This window comes from Mchenga conophoros, linkage group LG22, assembly GCF_057382185.1.
Source record: "Mchenga conophoros isolate Kocher_MC1m ecotype Shallow Benthic linkage group LG22, M_conophoros_male_GT1.1, whole genome shotgun sequence".
NCBI lineage: Eukaryota > Metazoa > Chordata > Actinopteri > Cichliformes > Cichlidae > Mchenga > Mchenga conophoros.
In genome coordinates this window covers 9,563,061-9,584,666 of record NC_140546.1, presented here as the reverse complement: position 1 = coordinate 9,584,666, position 21,606 = coordinate 9,563,061, and the positions used below count along the sequence as shown (strand labels likewise).

Here is a 21,606-nt window from a genome sequence, read left to right as displayed (position 1 = left end):
TCTGCTTTGGTAACCCCTAAAGGAAATAGATTGAAAAGACATAGTAGTTAACAGTGATACAGAAGAAATACACATGAGCATCTTTCAATAGACTTGAAGCACCTGGCAGCCAGCATAAATGCCTCCTCCTGCCTATTAGCGCAGTTATGTTGAATTTTGAAGCGTTGCTTAAATTATAGTGGGAAACAGGGCAAAAAAAGCACTGTGTGTTAATTTATCAGTCAAAACTGCTGATTTTACCTTCAAAAGAAAAAAGTTTAAAACTTTCTTTTATGACGTCTAATATTTTAGCTCTATTGTCATTTTAACTTTATGATATATTTTTAACTTTATTTATTTTTGTTGTTGTTGTTGATGTTTTTAGCTGTTATTATTATTTCACGTTACACGGAACCTTGGCTCTCTCCATCGATGTTTCCTCAAGCCGCGTTTCGGTGAACCCACGACTATAAATATACGTCGCCGGAAACGAAACGCCCTCTTTTAGTGATCCAACATGGCGGTGAGTATCGTCTCACGTCGTACTGTGGCGATGAAATGTGAAGTTACGGTTAAAATCTGCAGTCATCGGAGCAGCAGGCTCATCCTGATGGCTGATCCGTCAACAGAGCCATAGACCTCACTGTGGTTGATCACACTGGGGTCGTATTTGTACATAAAAGTTGGAGAAAAGTGATTAAAAGTAGGAAAGCGAGTAATGCTAACCAGCTAGCCGCTAACAGACTCTGTGAACCTGTGCGCTTCCGCTATTAAAGTTCAGATTGCAGAGACGTTCAGGCCGCTTTTTGAGCGTGTCGTTATTTAATCGAGGTGTTTTTAGGCAGTTTAACGGGGTTGCCAAAAATCAGGACGTGTATGATTCTTGTGTCAGTGCTAACAGTAGCATTAGCAGCGGGGATATGTACGGACATGTTCTCCGGCCGGCATGTGTTGATCTCAGGCTGAAGTAGATCAGATCATTGACAGGACGTAAGAGACTGAAGGAATAAACTGAAGCTCGAGTAAGGCTGGTTTTTTAGCGGAACAGGAGCAGCTAAGATGGTGTGAGGACTTTGGATGATGGTGGTTTTGTCATGTTTTATATTTTTGAGTTGCTGATCCTATGTGTTGTTCCCTTTCAGGACCAGGGTGAGAAGAAGGAGAACCCCATGCGAGAGGTCCGCATTCGCAAGCTCTGCTTGAACATCTGCGTGGGAGAGAGCGGAGACAGACTGACCAGAGCTGCCAAGGTGCTGGAGCAGCTCACGGGGCAGACCCCCGTCTTCTCCAAGGGTAGGTGTCTGTCTCACTTTAGCAAAAAACACAACTTTGTCACAGTTACACAGTACAACCAGGTTCAAAGGTAAAGTCCCTGTGTATATGATAAAGGACAGTACAAATATACAACACAAGAGTGCCATATGGACAGGTGAGGGTAAGACCAAACAGAATCTAAGCTATTGGGATGAAATGGTCTCTGAGGCCTGAGTTGTGAGTATTGAAGACTCTTGTGTTGCCATTATTTGTATTTTACTTTGAAAACTCACTTGCCAATGGCCTCTCTTGGACTTGCGTACCTCCTGACAGGAGATGGTGACTGTAGTCCTCGTTTGGCACACCGGTACATTAGTGATATTGTTGCCTGTTGCAGGTTCTAGTCGGGTCCTCCTGCATAGAAAAACAAAGTTTTCACTTTCTAGCTGTGGTTTAGTCTTAGTTATTAGTTGTACTGTAATAAAATATGCATAATTCACTTAACTGACTTCTGCAACTGGTGCTGATGAGTGAGGGCAACAAGCCAGCAAATCTGTGGTAACGGCTCCGGGTTATGTTTCTGTTCTCGGTTGAGTTTAAGCCTGTTTCTTAAAGTCAAGAAAACTTCTTTGAAAAGTCTATTTTACTGTTAAAAAACAAAAATGATCACCAGACTTTTTCAAATCCTAAAGTCAAATGTAAGCAGCTGAACAGAGGTTATGATTAACCGCGGCACACATCCCGCCTTGTGTTTGATGGGCCAGTAGTAGCTCAACTTTTTAAACTACTTCCTGTAGCCCCTTGCTATGTGTCTAATCTTAAATGTGTACCTCCTTGAGGAGGAATGGACTGCATTTTGGAAATATTTCACTCCGCTTCGTGCTGTTATGGGGACTTAAAGGTTGTTTTTGTTTCCTCCTCCTGCAGCCCGCTACACTGTGAGATCCTTTGGTATTCGCAGAAATGAAAAGATTGCTGTCCACTGCACCGTCCGTGGAGCCAAAGCAGAGGAGATTCTGGAGAAGGGACTCAAGGTCTGTGTCTCCATGTCATGTTTTACCTGCATCCATGTGATCTTTTTCCACTTTTCAGTCCTTGGTGTCGCTTACCCAGACTGATAAATGTTAAGGTTTTATATTGTAGTGTTTAAAATTAGAGTAAAATTTAAAATCATAGAAAACTTTTCAATAAAAAATTCATCGTTCTTCACAAAAAAAATTTGTATTAATGTAGAGTTATTCAAATTGACATGAATATTCAGATTTGTTGTCGTGTTTTGGGGGAGTTTTCTTGTGCTGTTGCTGTAAATCGGTTCTCCTCTGCTGCTTCCAGGTGCGTGAGTACGAGTTGAGAAAGAACAACTTCTCCGACACCGGAAACTTTGGCTTCGGCATCCAGGAGCACATCGATCTGGGCATCAAGTACGACCCCAGCATCGGCATCTACGGTCTGGACTTCTATGTGGTGAGGAAGACTCAAATGCCTTTAAGAGTAGATAATTGTAGCGCTTATTTGGTGGGTCAGTAACGGCTACTTGTCTCCTTTTGCTTTGATTGTTCGTGTGTGGGTGCTTGATGTTGTTTGGACCTGTCATTCAAGGTTTTTGAGGGTTTTATGGTTTTAGATGACAGTAAGACAACAAATCATAATAAATACGATGTAACGGGGATTTATTTGACTCATTTAATCCTCGGAGCAGCTTCCTGCAGTAGGTTTGTCTCAAGTGCTTATGTTTAGCAGTGTTTTATATTCATGTCAGTTTATTTGATGCCATCATTGTAGTGTGGCCTTTGCAGTGAGGCACAGAGACTTTGTTCTGATGTTGTCCTTCCATTTTTTATTTTTTATTTATTTATTTATTTTGCTCATTTTATAACCACAAAAAAATATTTTAAGCTTGACTAAATTAAATCAGTGAGGGGGAACAAAAGTTCTTTACCTTTTAAAACCGAAACCTAAAAAAAAAAAATTAGCGTGAAAAAATAGCATACAGCTTGACAGGTTTTGCTGTATAATAAAATAAATGAGAATTTGTCTTCAGGGCTGCGATACGCAGATTTTCAGCCTTTTTTTTTTCTTTTTTTTCTTAGTACTTTTAATGTAAATCCAATTTTCCAAAAATACCAGGAAACTTGACTGAGGAAGGTGATTCTTTTGAAATCCCAAATCAGGAAATCGACAGGACTTCAGTATGAATTTATACACAGTGTAACAAACAGCACAGTCACACAAATATAAGTGCTGGAAATGGTGTAGACTTCATCGTACTCTCTACACAGAACACGCTAATTTAAATTGAGCTTTAGACCTCCCACCAGAGGAGGTGAGCAAAGACACGAAGAGAAAGTTAATTTTTAACAAAACAGCCTAGTTTAATTTTAATGTGGTGACAGCTGAATGTGAAGTGCGGTGCAGCTGCATAGACTGTCATTATAAACCCACTCACAGCTGCATGCTGTTTACTCGGATGTGACGTCTGATTTAGAAATCACACACAAAGCTGATCGTCTTTAACTGAAGCAGTACATAAAAAGTTAAGCTCTGCTTTAATGGAGTTTACTTTCTCCTATTGAAGTCGTGCACTGTGCAGCCAATATTTGCTAATGTTTTTGTAACATTCATAAGTATTAAATGATTGTTTTTATTTCATAAGCGAATCAAGTTTTGGGGGCTGTACTGAGGTCAAAGCTTTGGCTTCACAGACGCGCATCCATGCTGCTCGGAGCCTTTTCTGAAGCGCTCTCCCCTGTTTGTTGCGTTCAGGTTCTGGGCAGACCCGGCTTCAGCATCGCCGACAAGAAGCGGAAAAGGGGCCGCATCGGTTTCAAGCACCGCATCCGCAAAGAGGAGTCCATGCGCTGGTTCCAGCAGAAAGTGAGTACACAGATCCTGATTGCTGCCAGATTACGTGTCCTTTATGGAAGAATTACCCTCTGTAGGGCAACACTTTCACCACCAGGGGGAAGAGTTTCCCACTGGGTGTGCAGCTCATTTCCTGTAGAGGCTTGACCTTTTTATAAGACCACTGTTAAGAACGAGAATGTGCTGTTAGTGACCTGCATGAGTGAAGGTTGGGTTGATTTGGTCATAGCAGGTGCTTCTTTACATTTTTTTTTTTAATAGCTGACGTTAATTTTTGAAGTTTTTAAACAGTTTCGAAAGAAAGAAATTTAGAAAACGCTCCTTTAAAAGCGACAAAGAGGAGGAACAGGATGTTTGACTCAGTTTGAGTGTCATAAACCTTTCAAAGCTCAAATGTTGACCAAATGTTAAACCTTTATTTTGAAGGGGAAACCCTGATATTTGTTGAACTTCTAATTCAAGTTAAATGCTGAACATGTATCATAAGATTTGGTGGATAATTTGCTGAAAAGTAGCACCTTTGAATCAGAGGAGGCTGATTGTATTATTATTTTTGAATTATTGAAAAGGGTAATTAAACTATTTTTAAAAGTTTTGCAGCTTTTTAAAAATTCACGTCCTTTTTGAGTGAAACGGTTCTTCTGAAAATTCAAATTCCTTCATGTGTAACCTCTCATTCTCGTCTCCTCTCTTTCAGTACGATGGCATCATCCTCCCCGGCAAGTAAAGGACCACCTTTTGATCTTGTTTGTAACAAAGTAATAAAATGGGAAAAAATAAGTTTTTGTCTCGTGTTTTTTATTTCTCAGATCTTTTAATTGATTGTGGGAGGGGAAAAAAAACTGACATGCAGAAATGTTGTGCCGATTATGAGGGAAAAATTTAAGTGTTAATTTCTGAAATGCAGCAGCATTAATTTTACTTGCGTACAGTAGTACTTTAATGTGCTCACTTTAAATGCAAACATGTTTAAAACTGGAATAAAATTCTGATAAAAGTACTAACATCCTTCAGTTTATCAACATTCGAGGTATTCTGATTTCCGAGTTGCAGTTTCATTATTTTGCTAATAGTTTTTATTATTATTTAAGCTTTATTTATGCAGGTAGTCCCATTGAGACTCAGTGTCTCATTTACAAGACATTAAAATTGAACAATAAAATGAGTTCTGCTTAACATTCTCACAGCAGTAGAAGAACATGAAACTGCTTAAAGGCAACTTCTTTAAAATACTAGAGGAGTTACAGTTTAAATGTACCCCTGCTGTGACACCAGCAATAATTCACATCATGCAATAGACACATTAATAAAGAAATAAACATAATGCGTGTTCTGCAAAATGAGTCTTTATGATAAATCACATGCTAAAGAAAACGATCCTCACTGTGTAACAGGAAGTGTTGAGGTGGTTGAGAAGCAGAAACCATGGCAACAAAGGACAACCCTTCACTTTGCAGAGCTCAGCTAGCGCTCTTCCTGTTTCTCCAAGCACAGAGGAGCAGGTACAACTCCTGCTGGATTAGTGGGTGGATCCATGAAGGTTTATGCTTCATAACTGATCGTGATCAAAGACACTTGACTTCAGTAGGATTGTGATTTATCCTTAAGGCTTTAAATGCCTGCAAAATACTCAGTACGATTTCCAGGCTCCTGCACAGTGCCATGTTGCATGTGATAAACCTGTGTTTTTGCACATGATAAATATATATTTATGCCCAAAATGCTGACTTATTTGATTGTGTAAATTCTTCATGTAACTCTGTTACACAAGGGTGATGTAAAATGTAAATTAAAAAGGAATCTGGTCAAATAAAATTTAATTTTTTTTATACCAAGCGCATACATCTATATAAAGCAAATACATTTTTAATTTTATATTTTTGTTGCATTTTACTCAAAACTATTGTTTCATGTTTACGAGGGACAAGGATAATGAATTTTTTAGGTTTTATTGAAATCGTGCAGTCATGTTTCCTGCACTGATTTTCTGCCCTGAAAAGCAGTAAGTAGTTCGTGTCTCCACTTCTAACGTGACGTCTAAAAAAGAGAGTGTCCACAATAAACAACAGGCAGAGTCGACTTGTTTTGATCAGATTGTCTTTATTCAGTGAAACTCCACAGAAACCACCCAAACACATCTTCAGCCAATCAGATAAAGTGCAGGATGCAGAGTATTTATCTGTGAAAGTGCTCCACAGCTGCTGGAGTCTCACTGGTTCTGCACTTTGTCTTAGTTTCAGTTAAAACAGGTGAGCCGTGACACCACTTAATTCTTTATTTGTATATTTTTATCCTTTTATTCAGGTTTTTATGCTTTTTTTTTATGTTTTGGGGAAACTTAATTATTTAGTGTTGAAGCCAAGTTGCTTAACCTTTTTTATTTTTTTTATATATTTTTCCAGGCACTGCATCTGCATATTTTTTGTCTTTTTTGTTACGTTTAAGCTACACTACTTAAAATTAAATATTAAATAAATAAATCCTTGACTACATGATCGTTTGTTGCTGGTTTTCTTGAGTTGATCTTGAGTATTTCAAGTTTCCTGATGATAAATCGTCATATTTTTTGCAGTTTTTGTCAGTTTTTTTTCTCTCGCTGTAGCAGACACACACTCCTGCCATCACTCTCTCACACTCACACACACATTCACACTTGTTTTGACAGCCACGCGCTGGCTTAGAAACATCTTGGTGCACAACCTGCGGATTCACAGCGACGTTTGATCAAACCACCCCAGACACAGATAACCTTTTTTCCATCTATCCGTCCTTCATCATCCACCTGTCGCCTCTCTTCCTCCACCGGCTCCACCTTCCCATCCATCCGTTACCTTTTCTGTTTCCAATCCACCTTAAACCTCCTTTGGACCATGCAGTCTCCTATTTATTCTTTTTAAAACAGCTCGGGTGCTGTGGTTGTTTGCATCATCAGTAAGGCTCAGATTCTAACTTCATAAAAATGGAGGACACACGCACGTGGACAGAAATGTGTCTTTGAAGACGTTAAATTGGACAAATACAAGACTGGAACTTTGAACCTGAGTTTCAAATCAATCAGCTTACAATTTTTAAAACAATAAAATAGATTATAGCGTCTGAGCCCGTGATCTTATCTTTTGTTGTGTTTTGTTTGTATTTCACTACTTTTTGGATAAATAAAGTATTTCATCTTCTTATTCTTACATACATGCCCTGTCACTTGTACTGGATATTGCATGTTTTCATGTTAGCTGCCTATAATTGCAAGTTTAAATGTTTAAATCTTCAGTCAGATTGTCGATTTGAACGAAGCGAAACACTCTGGAGCCCATTTCTTACTGAACGTCCATCACAGGAAACGCTGACGTCGGTGCAGAGACACTTTTAGTTCACCTTAATCAGATCAGATATAAGTTGACATGCAGATGAATGGTGATGGCTCAAACTGTGGGAGCACCAGTGTGTGAACATGGGGAAGATGTGCGACTGTCGATCAGACGTCATTATATAAAAAACAAAAAACCAAAGACACGTGTATTTAACTCCTCGACGGTCTGTGGCCTCTGTCGTACCTGAAAGCAATGTCACCATAGCTGTTTTAATAATGTTTGCTGAGTATGCTCACTTCTGTTAATATGAACTTAATATGCATGATAAGTGTGACTTTACCATGTCTACATTCACATTTGAGTGTTTGAGTAAATGTTTTCTCAGATGTTTACATTTATTTTGTCATTTACTCAGCACTTGCGGCAGTTTAAAGGTATTTTTTGTAATTACCCTTTAATTAAACCTGTCACCAGCAGGGGGCAGCACTCTACTGATGTTTGTTGAGATTTTAATTGAGATGTTTTACTTTTGATCTTTCTTTTGATCTACCCCTATTTCCTCGACAGGCTTTGCCTTTTTCCTGACAGCCACAGTAAATACCTTTAAATTTATTAAATTAGTGGCTGGTTAAGCTACGCTGACTTGCTGCAGCACATCGTGTTATTACACAAAAATCTGGCCCGGCCCTAGTTTGCCTCTTACACACAGAACACAGATGCTTTGGACATAAAGTCATAGCAGCTTTTCAGAACTTTAGATCGTTTTTCAAAAAGGTTTGGAACTTTTTTAAAATGTAGAAATTTACAACATGTACCTTTAAGTTTATCTGTTTTGTTCTTAAATTGTGACGTTTACTAAACTTTTCAGAAAAGACATCAGACATGATCCAGATGTTGTCCTGAGGTTGACCCCCTCTGCTCTCCTCTGGTCTCTCTCCTCCTCGGTGTTCCTATGCGGTGGTGCTCTGTGATGAAGACATGCTGCTCTCTCTACTTCGGTTCTTGGCGACCTGCTGCTGGTCTTCGTTGCCCGGGGTGTTGCGGTGCTGCCGGCGCGGTGTTTGGCGATGCGGGAGCGTCAGGGTGCAACAGGAGACTCCAACCGTGGGCTCGGGAAGATCCTCGGCCATAGACCAGCTGTCTGTGGCCGGGTCGTATTTCTGCACGGCAGCCTTGTAGCGTTTCTCCGCTTCATTCCAGCCGCCCAGCAGGTACAGCTTTTCTGCCAGCGAGGACAGACCTGCAGTGCTCACACCAAGAGGCAGCGGGGCGGCCCGGCTCCATGATCCACTCTCAGGAGAGTAGACCTCCATTGACAGCACATCCACCCGCTCTCCACCGGGCCCCAGCTGGCTTCCTCCCACCACGTACACCTTCCCTCCAACGGTGGCGGAGCAGTGCCAGCCGCGGGGCGTCTCCATGGGAGGCTTCTCGGACCAGGTGTCGGTCTCCACGTTGTAGCACGCCACAGAGCGGGAGTAGGCGCAGTTGATGTAGCCACCGGTCACCAGGATGTCTCCGGAGGGCAGAGTGGCGCTGGCGTGGCAGCAGCGGGGCATCTCCATGGGGGCACGCATCTGCCAGGTGTTGGAGGAGGGCAGGTAGCTCTCGCTGGTGGCCAGGAGACCTTCCACGTTGCGCCCGCCAATGGCGAACAGTCGACCGCCGCTGGCAGCCAGGGAGAAGTGTGTGCGGCGCTGACGCATGCTGGCCAGGTGGAGCCAGGTGTTGAAGCGAGGGTCATATCTGATGTAGGGAAATGGATGAGGAGAGAGTCAGTTAAAGGCTCGTTCAGGGAAAAGTGGGGCTCTAATATATCTGATTAGGTAAAACCAAAGTAGCAGGGACGGGTTACTGATCTCAAGGTCCTGTTGATGTATTGGTTATAAATGTTTTTCCAGATGTTCTGCAGTAATATTCTTTTTATTGCTTTAATATTTTCTGAGACGTGATCTTCTATCAAAGTCACCATGATATAATCAAAGAGCAGCATTAACCCCCTTGTGAGCTTCACTACAGTCAGATATCTGAGAGCGTCCTGCTGGTTGTTCCTGCTCCCACCTGCTGAGGGTGCTGACGGCGTGTTTCGCCTGGTTTCGGGCGTCGTTCTGGTCCTCTCCTCCCGCCACATACAGAAAACCATCCATCACAGCCACGCACTGGTTGAAGCTCTTTGCTGGCAGCTGGGTGAGGTGACGCCAGGTGGCTCCTCCGTCACGAGGGTCCCTCCACAGCACCTAAATGCCAAGGTCAAAGGTCAGTTTGGCATTTTATTAGTTTTAACTGAATATAAAGAGTACAAAACTAGCAAATAAGTCCATCTCAGCCCCAGGATCAAACTACATGTCCTCTCACTCATATTTCCCCATTGAGGGACAATAAAGGATATTTCTGTTCTATTTCTATTCAGTATAGTCACACATTTTTAGCACCGACCTCTCGGCTCAGAGCTCTCTCGGTGAGAGACGGACGCCCTCCGACGATGAGCAGAGTCTGATGCCCGGCGCGGACCCGCGTGCGTCGGGACTGCAGGGTGTTTTGCTGGTAGGGCAGGAGGTGGTAGTTCATGGCGTCCACCAGCAGGCGGTGACACTGGGGGTCCTGCATCATGCGCGGCACAGGCTGGATCTGGCTCACCAGCTCGCTGGCCGGGATGGTCTCAAAGCGAACTTGCGACAGAAGCTCTCCGGCGTGAACCTGACGGGAGGCGTCAAAGTCGAGCCACTTCATGGCGAGCTGGAGGAGGAGATGACATCACTGGATATGAGAGATTTAAAGATTTAGCATAAACTCTCTCATTTTCCAGTCCTGCGGCGGCCATAGTTTTTCAGGAAACCCACATCTCCTGATTTCTGTTTGTCATGAAAAAGTTTTAAAATGTCTTGTTTTGGCACTTATGATTTAGGTTTAATTAATATGATTTGTGATAATAACTCACCGTTTGGATTCAGTATGTGTAATTTGTTGTGCTACTAAACCAGTCCGGAGATGGTACCAGTTTAATGTATCTACTGAGATATTCACAGACTCACATATGGTCCAGTTTATAAATAAAATCACTTCTTCTCAGCTGTTTGTCTATTTAAGTTTGTAATGCGGCTGAATATTAATAAACAGGCAAGGAGTTATACTTGGGGCCTTATGCTCACAGCCGACCTGCAGCTGACTGGTTTGGATTGATGGGTCTGTGCTGGGTTCTCAACAGCTGGTCTGGGGCCTGTTTTTAGTCCTGGATGAAAATAGAAGGAAGTCCCAGAGGGTCAGCGAGTTAACACTGCAAGTGTCAGGAGTCGCCTCCTAGAAGAGCCGGCACTACTTCTCACCTGAGAAGTTGATATTATTTTCCCCCAAATTCACAGTAAGAAGCATTTTAGTAGAATTTGGATTAAAATAAACTTAAGATTAAACCGCAGCTGTGATTAATTCGGCCGGATGTGCTGGAACGATGTTTTATTAACAAATAAACACGATGTTTGACCTCTGACCTTGAAGGCGGTGACCTCTGAAGGCAGCAGCAGTGAGTCGTCCTGCAGGAAGGCCGAGATCTGCTCCAGGGTCAGCTGGTTGAAGAGCGGTGTCTCTGCAAACTGCACAAAGTTCTCCAGCACAAAGCGGCGGGCGGCGTCGCACACAGGCAGGAGGGCGTAGGCGGCGGCGATGTTCCAGATGTAGACACAGGTCTGCACGTTGAGCTCGGCCAGCAGGAAGTCCACGCACATCTTGAGGAGCTGCGGGATCTGCAGGGTGGCGGCGGCGGACACGGTGCAGCTGATGGTGTACAGGGACATGTGGACGCGACCCAGGTAGGCGAAGGTGATGACATTGGCCAGACCTGCAGATGGGGAGTCACCACATAAACTGAAGAACTTAAGAAAGTTGTTTAGATAAGGAGTGTCATGCATCGGTAGGAGCAATGGATAACTGTTTTATTTAACTGTTTTATTTTAACATTTTATTGCCATTTATACTTGAAAAAACTGATTTTTTTCTGCTTCATAGGATGTAAATCCAATCCAATTTTATTTATAAAGCACTTTAAAATACCCAGCACAGGAACAAAGTGCTGTACAGAAAATAAGTTAAAACAATAGAATAACAGAAAACAGCAAAATAAATAAATAAAAAACATAAAATTAAAACATAAAATTAAAACAGCCCTATGTTAAAACAAAAACAAGATAAAACAGCATCGAATCACCTAAAAACAACTAAAATAAAAAACCAACATCTCACGTGGTGTCAAAGGCCAGGGTAAAGAGGTGGGTTTTCAAGAGTGACTTAAAAACAGGTAAAGAAGTGGCCTGTCTAATCTCTAAAGGAAGCTTGTTCCACAGTTTGGGAGCTGCTACAGCAAAAGCACGATCTCCTCTAAGTTTACGCCCAGTCCTGGGTATCTTCAGGAGCAGCTGATCAGCTGACCTGAGAGAGCGGGTGGGTGTATAAGGCTGTAGCAGCTCAGAGAGATAAGATGGAGCTAGGCCATGGAGAGCTTTAAAAGTAAATAAAAGAATTTTAAAATGAATCCTAAAAGAAATGGGCAGCCAGTGAAGTGAAGCTAAAACAGGGGAAATGTGCTCAAACTTTCGAGTGCCTGTTAAAAGACGAGCTGCGGCATTTTGCACCCTCTGTAGATGACTAATATATAATGCACTGACCCCAATATAAAGTGCATTACAGTAATCCAGCCGAGTGCTAACAAAGGCGTGGATCACTGTCTCAAAGTGCTGCCGTGAAAGAATTGGCTTTATTTTTGCCAGCTGCCTGAGGTGAAAGAAGCTAGATTTTACCACTGCCTTAATTTGATTATCAAACTTCAGATCACAGTCCACTTTGACCCCCAGGTTTGTGACAGTTGGCTCAACATACTGTGCCAGGGAATCTACATACACATTGGGGGTCTCAGTGGAGCTACCAAAAACCATCACCTCTGTCTTTTTATCATTGAATTTTAAAAAGTTAACAGACATCCAAGCCTTAATGTCATCGAGACACTGAAGTAATGGCTGTGTAAGGTATCTGCCTAAATAGTCTGCAGCACGACATGATTCAACAAAAACATCTAAAAGACAGAAAACTATTAACACGCACTCTCTTTTTTTAAGATGTTATTGCTGTAGCATCGGTATAAGAGATGCTGTGATTGGCCATTGTAACAAACTTGGAGGAAGAAGCTGTACATTTGGCCTGGTAACCGTCATGAGGTGCATGAAGTCTGTGGCCAAAGGAGTTTGACTTATGTTGTAAGCTTTATTTGAAGGTTACATGTAAGAATCTAAGCTTTGTCTTAACATGAATTGAACCTACCAAGAGGTGAAAGGGAGGGGAGCTCGAGGCGCTTCATGCTGGGGTCTTTGGCCAGAATCTCCCTGAAGTACTGACTGACTGAGGAGATCACCAGTTTGTGGACATCAAAGGCTTTTGTCTTACAAGCCAACTCCAGATCAGTCAGGAACCTGGGAGGAACAAAGAAGAAGAAAGCTCTAATAAAACTCTAAACTGGTCATTTTCCCAGGTTGTATCGTTCCATAACTGAATTACTGATGTGTTTAATTGAAAGATTCATTAAATGTGTGGGTTTTGCAATGCACTCAATCATAGCTGTAGCCTAAGAAGGTTATATTGTATCATGCTGTTTTGGCGCGTACTGTAAAGTGCCAATAAAAGTTTTTCAGTTCCTTGAAATTTTATTGATGAAATTCTGCCTGAATCTTGAAATTACCCTTGTGTGTCTCAGCAGCCTGTAAACTTAAATTATTGCACAAAAACATATATTACTCTATCACTAACTGAAAGTATTTTACAGTGTGATGCAGCAGTCAGCATCAAACTAACTTCTCCTGGCGCATCTTGCTGAGCTCCTCCAGCAGGGCGTTGCCGTGCAGGGGTCGCGTGAGCTCGCTGCCCAGGCCGAGGCCTCTCTCTCCGGGCTTGATGACGGGCGGCGGCAGGGGTAGGTTGAGGCTGTTCAGCTGAGCGATGTCCAGAGCTGCCATCTGCTCAATCTTCTTCACCCCGCTCTCCATCACCACAACACCGTCGCCACGGTTCTCCACTTTCAAGGTGGCTGAAACAGCCTCCATGGCGACCTGAGAGATGGTTTCCACGGCAGCCTTCTTCGGACGGGAGGCCTTCTTCTTGGGAGGCATCGTTGGACTGTGGGCGATGTGTTTTTTTTCTTTGTTTTAGTCGATCTTTACTTTAATGACTGAGTTTATTAAATTCACCCACTGAGTAACTTACTTTTACAATAAAATGTACAAACGAGTTGGTTTGATCTTCTTTAGGGGAAAATAAGTGTTCAGTGAAGCAGCCTTGGATCAGTGTTGATAGCTGGGTAGGTTGGTGGTTTCACTCTAACACAGCACACAGCACCTGGAAGAAAACAGAAGCAGAAATTTGGAGTTCACCAACTTGTCCAAGTACTTTGATGTTCAGCCTGGGGGAGCTGATGACCGACCCAACAACCGTCCAGTTGGTCAATGACCAACTTTGCCTCCTGGGCCACAGCTGACCACAGGTTTACAGGAGCTGCTCTTCCCAGGTGCTCTCAAATTCAAGTGCTGACCAGGCCTCAATTTGCTTAGCAAGGAAAACAGCCCTCAGGTCCCTCCCTCACTACCTCGGCAAACACTTTGCCGATCAGCTTTTGGATTATGGTCATTATCAGAGTCAGAATGGATGATCACCTGGGATACACTCATTCACTAACAACCAATCAAATCCACCCCTCAGTCTTCACATCTAGTTTTAAAATGGTGACTCAGCTTGAAGCTTCATGATGTGATTTCCCTCTCTGGTGTAAACAGTCCTGTTACATCATCCCAGTTTCCTTTATAGTTATTGTTATCTGGTATTTCCAGTATTTTATTCTCATACATTTTTTTCATTATTGCTGAAATTTTGTTTAACATCGCAGTTTTTATATTTTGTACATATTGACGAAGCACTTTGGATCCACTTCTTACATTTTCTGTTTACAGTATCACAAAATCCACGAGCTTTTCAAAAGTCTCTGTATTATGGTGACTTCAGAATCACTCCCCGCCTACTGACAGATGACCAGTACTCTGACACAACACAACAAACACCGACTGATCATCAGAACCTTTTCCAAATCCCGCAGAGGCTCGCCCGAGGACAAACTCCACGTCTGTAGCTGTGAATGACAGCTGCATGTGTCCTGAGGCTCGGCTCGGGGCGGTGTTTGCGGTTTATAGTGGCCCACTGTTGCACATCACACGCTCCGTATTTCACTCACAAAGCGACCGGGGAATCTTAGTCACGCTCGCAATGAGTCGAGCTCTACAAACTGCCAGAGCAGTGAGGTGACCGAGAGGAGGCGATACATGGATGTTAGAGGGTGTCTGAAATAAACAAAGAGTAGAAATGTTGCATAGGGGACGTCCTGCATATGCTGAAAGCATATAGGTTCAGTTGTGCATGAAGGATGGAGGGTGTCGTCTTGTCTTTTCAGCTGAAAACAGTAACATCTTGTATATTATATGCATAAATGTATTTGTGCAACTGGTCTGGGATATTGTTTACAAACAATTTTCACTGAAAGCTTTCGGATTCTACTTATTCTGGTTTGGTTGGTTATATATCTTAAATCAGGGATGACAAACTCATTTTACTCTCCCCTTTCTGTCAGTGTAAAGAAGTTTGACTGCACATTTAATCTCTGAGAATAATATAAGAATAAGAAGTGCAATATCAACAGCACATCTCAGTTTTTCTGCACGATAAAGAAAAGCTGCTCTGGTAAAACAAAAAATGTATCTGCACGGAGCTTTGGGCCAAAATTGTAAGAAATAAATGTGAAATGAGAACTGATTATTTCTACTGTAGATGGTAAAAAAAAAAAAAAACAAAACCCAGGAACTTTTACATCATTTAATCATTTATCTATTACTTAATAACGTTGGTGTAGTATGAACATCCATTGGGAGAAAAAGCTATAAAAGAAAATATTAGCAATCTTTACTGCAAAGAATCTGTCTGTTTGTGTCTTTTGTCTTTGTGTGGCACTATTTGGTTCACACTGACAAACACATCCTTCTCTGACGATGCAGGACAAACAACAAATTTCAAATCTTTTGATAAAAACTCCTCATCTGAAACTCGGCGTGTCTGCTTTGTGCTTTATATGCAGCTATTTTCTACATCAGCTGCTGCACTCGTGCGCGATGCAGTGAATGAGCGAAGGTCACGATGACACGGTTATAAATGTTAGTGACACAAACGCAGAGGCCTCCCTGCTCTGTTTGCAGAGTTTTAAAGTGTTGTGGACATGCAGCGATAAACAGAGACGGTGATCTTTGTTCTTGGCTCACAGTTTGTTGATAACGAGCTCTGCCAGTTATAAAACCACACAGCCTTGGAAATAGCAGCTTTGCCCTTGTTGTCATTCCAGAACATGTTCAGTAAGTCCGCATTTCCTTTGTTTAGTGAAGAACTGGGCACAAGTGTAGATTTCAGGAGGGATAAACCATTAAAGCATTAAGAAGCAGAATTTGTCATTTTTGGTGTAACTGTTGCTCTCTTAGCAAAATAATCTGCAAAACTTATGAGCGTGTGCTTGCACAACGACTGGACGTAGTAAGGTTTAATATGTTAAAATATATGAGCTTATTTCTAACATGTTATTAATGTGATTTAAGCTTTTTTAGATGGTGTAAATTAATGATGTTGTCTCTCTGCCTCCGTTATGTTTCTCATGCTTCCTTTGCTGCAGAATGTGGCTGATCTAAATCGTTAACAACATCCTCTGATGCGACCACCAGTGTTACTGTATCTGTAATCTGATGCTGTCAAACCTCTCAGCTCATCAAAAAGACGGCTCGGTTAACTTCTAGCCTCATGGAAAAAGTATTCCTACACCCACAACTCAAACATAACTGCAGTGAAACCACCAAGACCACAGACGTGATTCACCGCTCTTTCCACCCTCCTCCCTTAAATAGCGCCTTTGGGCTCCACATAAGGACGGGCAATGGTGGGAGATGGGATAGTACAGGACGGAGCAGCAGCTGTTGTTGGTGTCATATGAAGAGGAGGAGCTCAGAGTTACAAATGGTCACTTGGAGTGTTGCAATCCCTCCTGAAACAGTTGAAACAGTAGCGTTTAGCCGACTGCTAAGCTGCTGTATAACCTCATACATCAGAAGAAGAAGAGTGAAATCACTCCACAGACTTTCGGATCTGTGAGTCTATACAGGGTTTCTGTGACTGTGACCTTGGCCGCTCCCCTTCAGTTTGATGGTAACAGCAACGCAGAGCCATTAAAACATGAAGCATCAGCAGAGATATGAAGACAAAACCAAACGTAAATGTAGAAAATTGAAAATTTACAGCCTGATCTTAAAAGATATGCAAACTTTTACTTATAGAAATTTCAAATAAAGTAAGAATTTCTTTTTCAGTCCCATAAAAATCGCATAAACATGGCACAGAGGCCCCAAGGGGTGCACGATGAAGTGAGATTAGTGGCTCAGCGGGCTATTTCAAGCTTAAAGTCAGAGTTTTCAGTGTCTTTGTGCCTGGCTAAATCACAGCAGTAACATATGCTGAACACAGAACCTGGTCAAGAGCAGGTTATGTTCACAGTTTAAAATCGTCTGACAGACCCAGGTATTCACTAATTCTTTTATTTAAAGCATGATGTAAGTGCAATACAGATTCTTCAAGCTGGTAATCGGAATATTGATTAAACCCAAACTGAGTGCGAGTCTCTTTCACACTGCTGCAGCTGCCAGAGCACAGAACACACACCAGGAATACCTACTTCTGTATCTGCTGGCAAACTAAAGCGATTTCCACGTCTCCTTATCAGAGCTCTAAGTCTCAGATATAAACAGCAGCACTGAGGGCGCACTCTGCCATAACATAAATAAACAATAAAATGTTTATTTTACCGCTCAGTGCGATAAATCACCAGATTTAACCATTTTCTGTGACTTAATCTCTTTTTGCAACGACTATGCATTTTAATGATTTTTATCACCATTTTATTATTATGATCATGTGATAATGGAAGCCTAACAGGGAGAGCTGATAAGCACCGTCATACCTGTTAACTCCAGCTGGGATTTCAGGTTTTGTCAGTTAACACAAGGAAAGTCTGTCTTATAGCATACCATGGTTCATTAATTCTAATTAGCAAAGGTGACAATGCAACAGCTGGTTACTGGTCCCAACAGCTGTCAGTGAAGGTGGCCACGCCCCTCAGAGAGAAACTATCCACAGAAAACTGTAAGCAGGTTTATTCCTGCTGTGAAGCTGGATGTTTTAACCTGGAGGTTTATGGGGACTCAGTTTAGGAGCAAGCCTCAAGTGGCCGTAAGAGGAACTGCAGTTTTTTTTTTATCACATTCAGGCTAATCAACGCCTGCTATTTAGCTAAATCTGATTAAGCACCTTTTTCTTGGTTTACACAATTTTATGCTCATGGTTGAACACCGGACAGTTTTTGTTCTTCCTCATAAGACAAAGCCTACATCCTAAATCCTAAAGGGAAAAAACGTCCACCGGTATTTTAACCTAACTAGTTTAGAAGAGTAGCTTCAGTCTCTGCAGGCTACTGAATTTCATTCCCTTTCAAAAGTTAAACACAGTGTAGTTATTTATACATTTGTCTACCATATGAAAGATCCCCACTTCAGTCCATGGAGGATACACAAATCCCTTTGAGGTTGAATCAGGAAGGGAAAATCAGCCAAATCCTCTGTGGTGACGCCTTTGAAAGAGGAAGCAGCTGAAAGTAGCTTAGCTTAAATGTTGAAGCATTACTTAAATGCATGTTTTACAAGTGTAATTTACTAAATGTGGCCTGTCACAAATATTAATAAGCCCACTCTCTTTCATATAAATGCATCTGGAATAAAAAAAAGCCACTAGCTGACGCTGTGCTCTCGTAGTTTAAACATAAATAAATCCATCTATCATTTCCTTTAACATGTAACATCTTTAAAATCAAGATTTCAGACAAACTTGCTAACGAAGTGATTCAGTGCTGTGAAAATAATCTTTGCTCTGTGTGGGTCAGCTGTCACAAATATCTGGGACCAAGGTTAGAGGTGTGAGCAGCTGCTCCGTCATCCACCGTACTGGGAACCAGACCTCCACCCCCAGCTCCAACCACCAACAACAACAAATATACCTCTTTCAAAACAACAAGATTGAGCATTAATCAGTTTGAGTTCAGGTGTTATCACAAAAACTGTGAGAAGATCCTGCCTCCTGTGGTTAAATAAAAGCTCTGGACTAAAGCGGATCAGCCCATATGTGTAATAGATTACTCTGAAAGTTATTAATGTAAACATGCAGCCGAACACAAATAGAGTTCAGTTTGAATCGCTGCCAGTGATCACATGATCCATCTGTGGGCTGATTATTTTCTTATTTACAAACATAAACATTTTTAACATTGTTGCCCATTTCAGCTTCAGCTCTGCTTTTCTTTGAATTTGATTATTGAAGTTATGGAGCTGTAATGAGCCTCACAGTTTCTTCTCTGCAGTCTAATAGATGTTTGTTTGTGTCTGGTGGAAAAGAAAAATACATCTTAAATGATGTTGAAAACACTTTTTAACTGTATTAATTTGCTGTTGCCACACGTGCTTTTTCACCTGAAGAAATAGGAACTATTTTACTGTGAAATACAAGGAGGAGGCTGGTAATCTAAGCACTGGAGGTCCAGCTTCAGCTCTGAAATTTTATTTTTAAACCTTGAGCTCTGTGCTCCTGTGAAGCTGCTCTGAGTGTGTCGCACTTCTCAAAGAAGCACAAATTTTGTCCAATAATTGTCACTCTGCAGAAAACGAGCAGCGTCTTTTCAGTTAAACGTGTAAGAGCTGCACAACACAAGCGCAGTCTACAGATTCTGATTTTCCGAGTGTGTTTATTGTTCCTTTTTGTTGTTTTTAAACTTGATTAGAGATGTGTTTTCAATCAGCAGTGATTCAGGAGTGAAAAACTACTTATGAGAGGAAAAAAAACTCTAATGTGCCAATTTAAAAAAAACAACAACTATGTATTAAGTGTGAATTTATCTGCTGCCCTTTGTGACTGGATCACAGTGTGGGAGGTTTAGGAGACGGAGAGCACCTGTCGATGAGGAGGAGCAGCAGCACTCCTCACATCCACAGTGAACACACACAATTATTCTCTCTGGCATAAAGAGCAGCTTAAGTCAGCAAACTTTCATTTATTAAAGTATAATTTTGAATTAATAACTTATATAATTCATATATAAATGCTCTGATTATTTGCTGTTTGATGCTCAGCAGGAAGTGACTGATTTTAGAGCAATTTCACCGATCAGCTGCTTGCTATAGTCTGAAACATCGGCGTTATTTACAGAGTTAAAACTGGTCGTTGATATTGTTTCCACGGACAGAAATAGAAAGCCATCTGATTCATACCTGAATTGTTTGGGAACAACCGTCACACACAGTCTTCTCCATAGTGTGCGTGGAGAGGATATCCCTAATCTGTATTACACATAAACAACACCTTTATACAGACATCTACAGTGTCTGTGTGTAAATTCTGCCTCATTTGTTGCCGGGTAAACCTATTTATCTGATCTCTCACAGCCTTCAGCTCTCATGTGCGAATTATAAATATTGATGTGAGAATTTCACACGTTTGTTCTTCTTCTTACAAGCTAGAATCTTCAGTTTGTTTCACTTTGTTTGAAATCTTGATCACAAATTTGCCCGTGCTGGAAAATCCAATCAAACTTTTTAAACCAAGAGTCTCAAGAAAAGGCGATCAGCTCGATGTAGAAATGGTTGCATTTATAACATTCATCGTTAAATAAAGAAATTAGTCAATAGAGAAAAGATTCAAAGCTGCTGAGGTCTTACCTGAGCTACAGAGACAGGTGGGCTCATGCTGTTTTCATGCTTGGGCTCCACAACCAACTACAGGCTCACATACTGTGACAGTAATAATAACCCATAATAACTGTGTGCTATACTTTGTGCTATACTGCGTTTATGTCACCTGTACCTGTGCAGCATAAATCCACACGACACAACAGCAGCTCCCGGCTTCTATCACCTTTCACATGTGGCTGCATTCCTCTGCTTATCTCATACGGGTATTTATAGAAGCTGACCAGCACTACAGGCGTGTGTGTGTGTGTGCTCTAACACCCCCTGCGGTACAGTAATATTCCAGCAGCAGCTTCTTCACATTGTTTCCACTCAACAGTTAAATATAAAGATTAGAATAAATTCTAGTTTTTATGATAATAGCATAATTTCATATTGAGATAATTTCATATGTGTTTTGTTTTTATTTCACTTTAATAAAATCTCCTCAACATGCTGTTAAGCATTGAAATTAAATGTATTTTACCTCTTTCTCTGGCCTCGCTCTTGCTCTTCTTCTCTTCCTTTTCGTCTTCTTTCACCGTCTTTCTTTGTTCTGGGTGGTTGTTCACTCACAGGTTCCTCTTAGCTCCGTCCCTCTGTCCTCTGTCCATCTGCAGCAGTGCTGTGTGTGTGTGTATGTGACTGTTTGTGTGTCAGTATCAGGGTCCCCAACAAAGCTGTAACGTATGATTCAACCCCCCCTCAGACCCTCCTCTTTCGTTTCCCTTCTCCAGCATCCACCTCCATTTCCAAATACAGGCACCCCCTCATCACCCCTCCCCTCCTAGAATAGAATCCATAACAGGCCTGCTCTCTTCTCACCACCCTCCCTCCTTTGGGACCTCAGGGTGTCAGGTGTTAAACTTGGCTTCTCTCTTGTGTGTCTGTTTTCTTTGTTAGTTTGTTGCTCAGCTTTTTCACACCAGCAAACAGGGTTAGCATGGCTCAATAGTTATTTTATGATTACTGCAAACATTAAGTTGTCTAGTGTTTAGTGGATAGTAATAAATGTGCCTGGAATTTAAATGCAACAAAAACTGACAACTGGAGTCATGCACAGAATTGACATCATATAAAAATATCACCTGTGTTGTTTCACGTAAACATGCACTCAATAAATATCAGCAATTCAAATCCAAACAAACCAGACAGCTACAGGTTTGTGATTCCTGATGAGATGCTTGGATAATGCAGTGGTTCACATATCACATAGCAAGCAAATGACTCCTGGTTTGATCCCAAGAAAAGACACATATCCTCTTGGCGTATGTCAGGAGGGCAACTGGTGTAAAAAAAAAAAAAATCTGCCAAATCAAACATGT

At 41.6% G+C, this 21,606-nt stretch overlaps 2 protein-coding genes across 3 annotated transcripts; one reads left to right on the top strand and one right to left on the bottom strand.

Moving 5' to 3' along the window:
- Nucleotides 1–395: 395 nt before the first annotated feature.
- On the top strand, nucleotides 396–4,875 carry rpl11 (ribosomal protein L11). The gene is made up of 6 exons (XM_085261299.1): nucleotides 396–502; nucleotides 1,122–1,272; nucleotides 2,161–2,267; nucleotides 2,566–2,697; nucleotides 3,997–4,107; nucleotides 4,793–4,875. Exons 1-6 carry the CDS (start codon nucleotides 497–499, stop codon nucleotides 4,820–4,822), a joined length of 537 nt encoding a protein of 178 aa, XP_085117425.1. The 5' UTR covers nucleotides 396–496; the 3' UTR covers nucleotides 4,823–4,875.
- Nucleotides 4,876–6,175: 1,300 nt separating this feature from the next.
- klhl43 (kelch-like family member 43) lies at nucleotides 6,176–20,954 on the bottom strand. Of its 2 annotated transcripts, XM_085261297.1 has the most exons (8): nucleotides 20,769–20,954; nucleotides 13,644–13,775; nucleotides 13,236–13,556; nucleotides 12,708–12,856; nucleotides 10,889–11,235; nucleotides 9,840–10,139; nucleotides 9,465–9,640; nucleotides 6,176–9,149 (listed from the first exon to the last, which is right to left on the bottom strand). In XM_085261297.1, the coding sequence occupies exons 3-8, from the start codon at nucleotides 13,547–13,549 to the stop codon at nucleotides 8,354–8,356; spliced, it is 2,082 nt and encodes a 693-aa protein (XP_085117423.1). In that variant the 5' UTR covers nucleotides 13,550–13,556; nucleotides 13,644–13,775; nucleotides 20,769–20,954; the 3' UTR covers nucleotides 6,176–8,353. The 2 variants fall into 2 exon arrangements, with proteins under 2 accessions (XP_085117423.1, XP_085117424.1); XM_085261298.1 differs by having other exon boundaries at nucleotides 13,236–13,775.
- Nucleotides 20,955–21,606: the final 652 nt, after the last annotated feature.

Excerpts from the sequence above, each read along its gene's own strand:
- rpl11 (XM_085261299.1), top strand. Across the intron at positions 2,698-3,996 it reads ACGGTCTGGACTTCTATGTG|GTTCTGGGCAGACCCGGCTT; the intron begins GTGAGGAAGACT and ends TGTTGCGTTCAG. Across the intron at positions 4,108-4,792 it reads TGCGCTGGTTCCAGCAGAAA|TACGATGGCATCATCCTCCC; the intron begins GTGAGTACACAG and ends CCTCTCTTTCAG.
- klhl43 (XM_085261298.1), bottom strand. The coding sequence starts at position 13,549 with ATGCCTCCCAAGAAGAAGGCCTCCCGTCCGAAGAAGGCTGCCGTGGAA. Across the intron at positions 10,140-10,888 it reads CAGAGGTCACCGCCTTCAAG|CTCGCCATGAAGTGGCTCGA; the intron begins GTCAGAGGTCAA and ends CTCCTCCTCCAG. Across the intron at positions 9,641-9,839 it reads AGAGAGCTCTGAGCCGAGAG|GTGCTGTGGAGGGACCCTCG; the intron begins GTCGGTGCTAAA and ends CTTGGCATTTAG.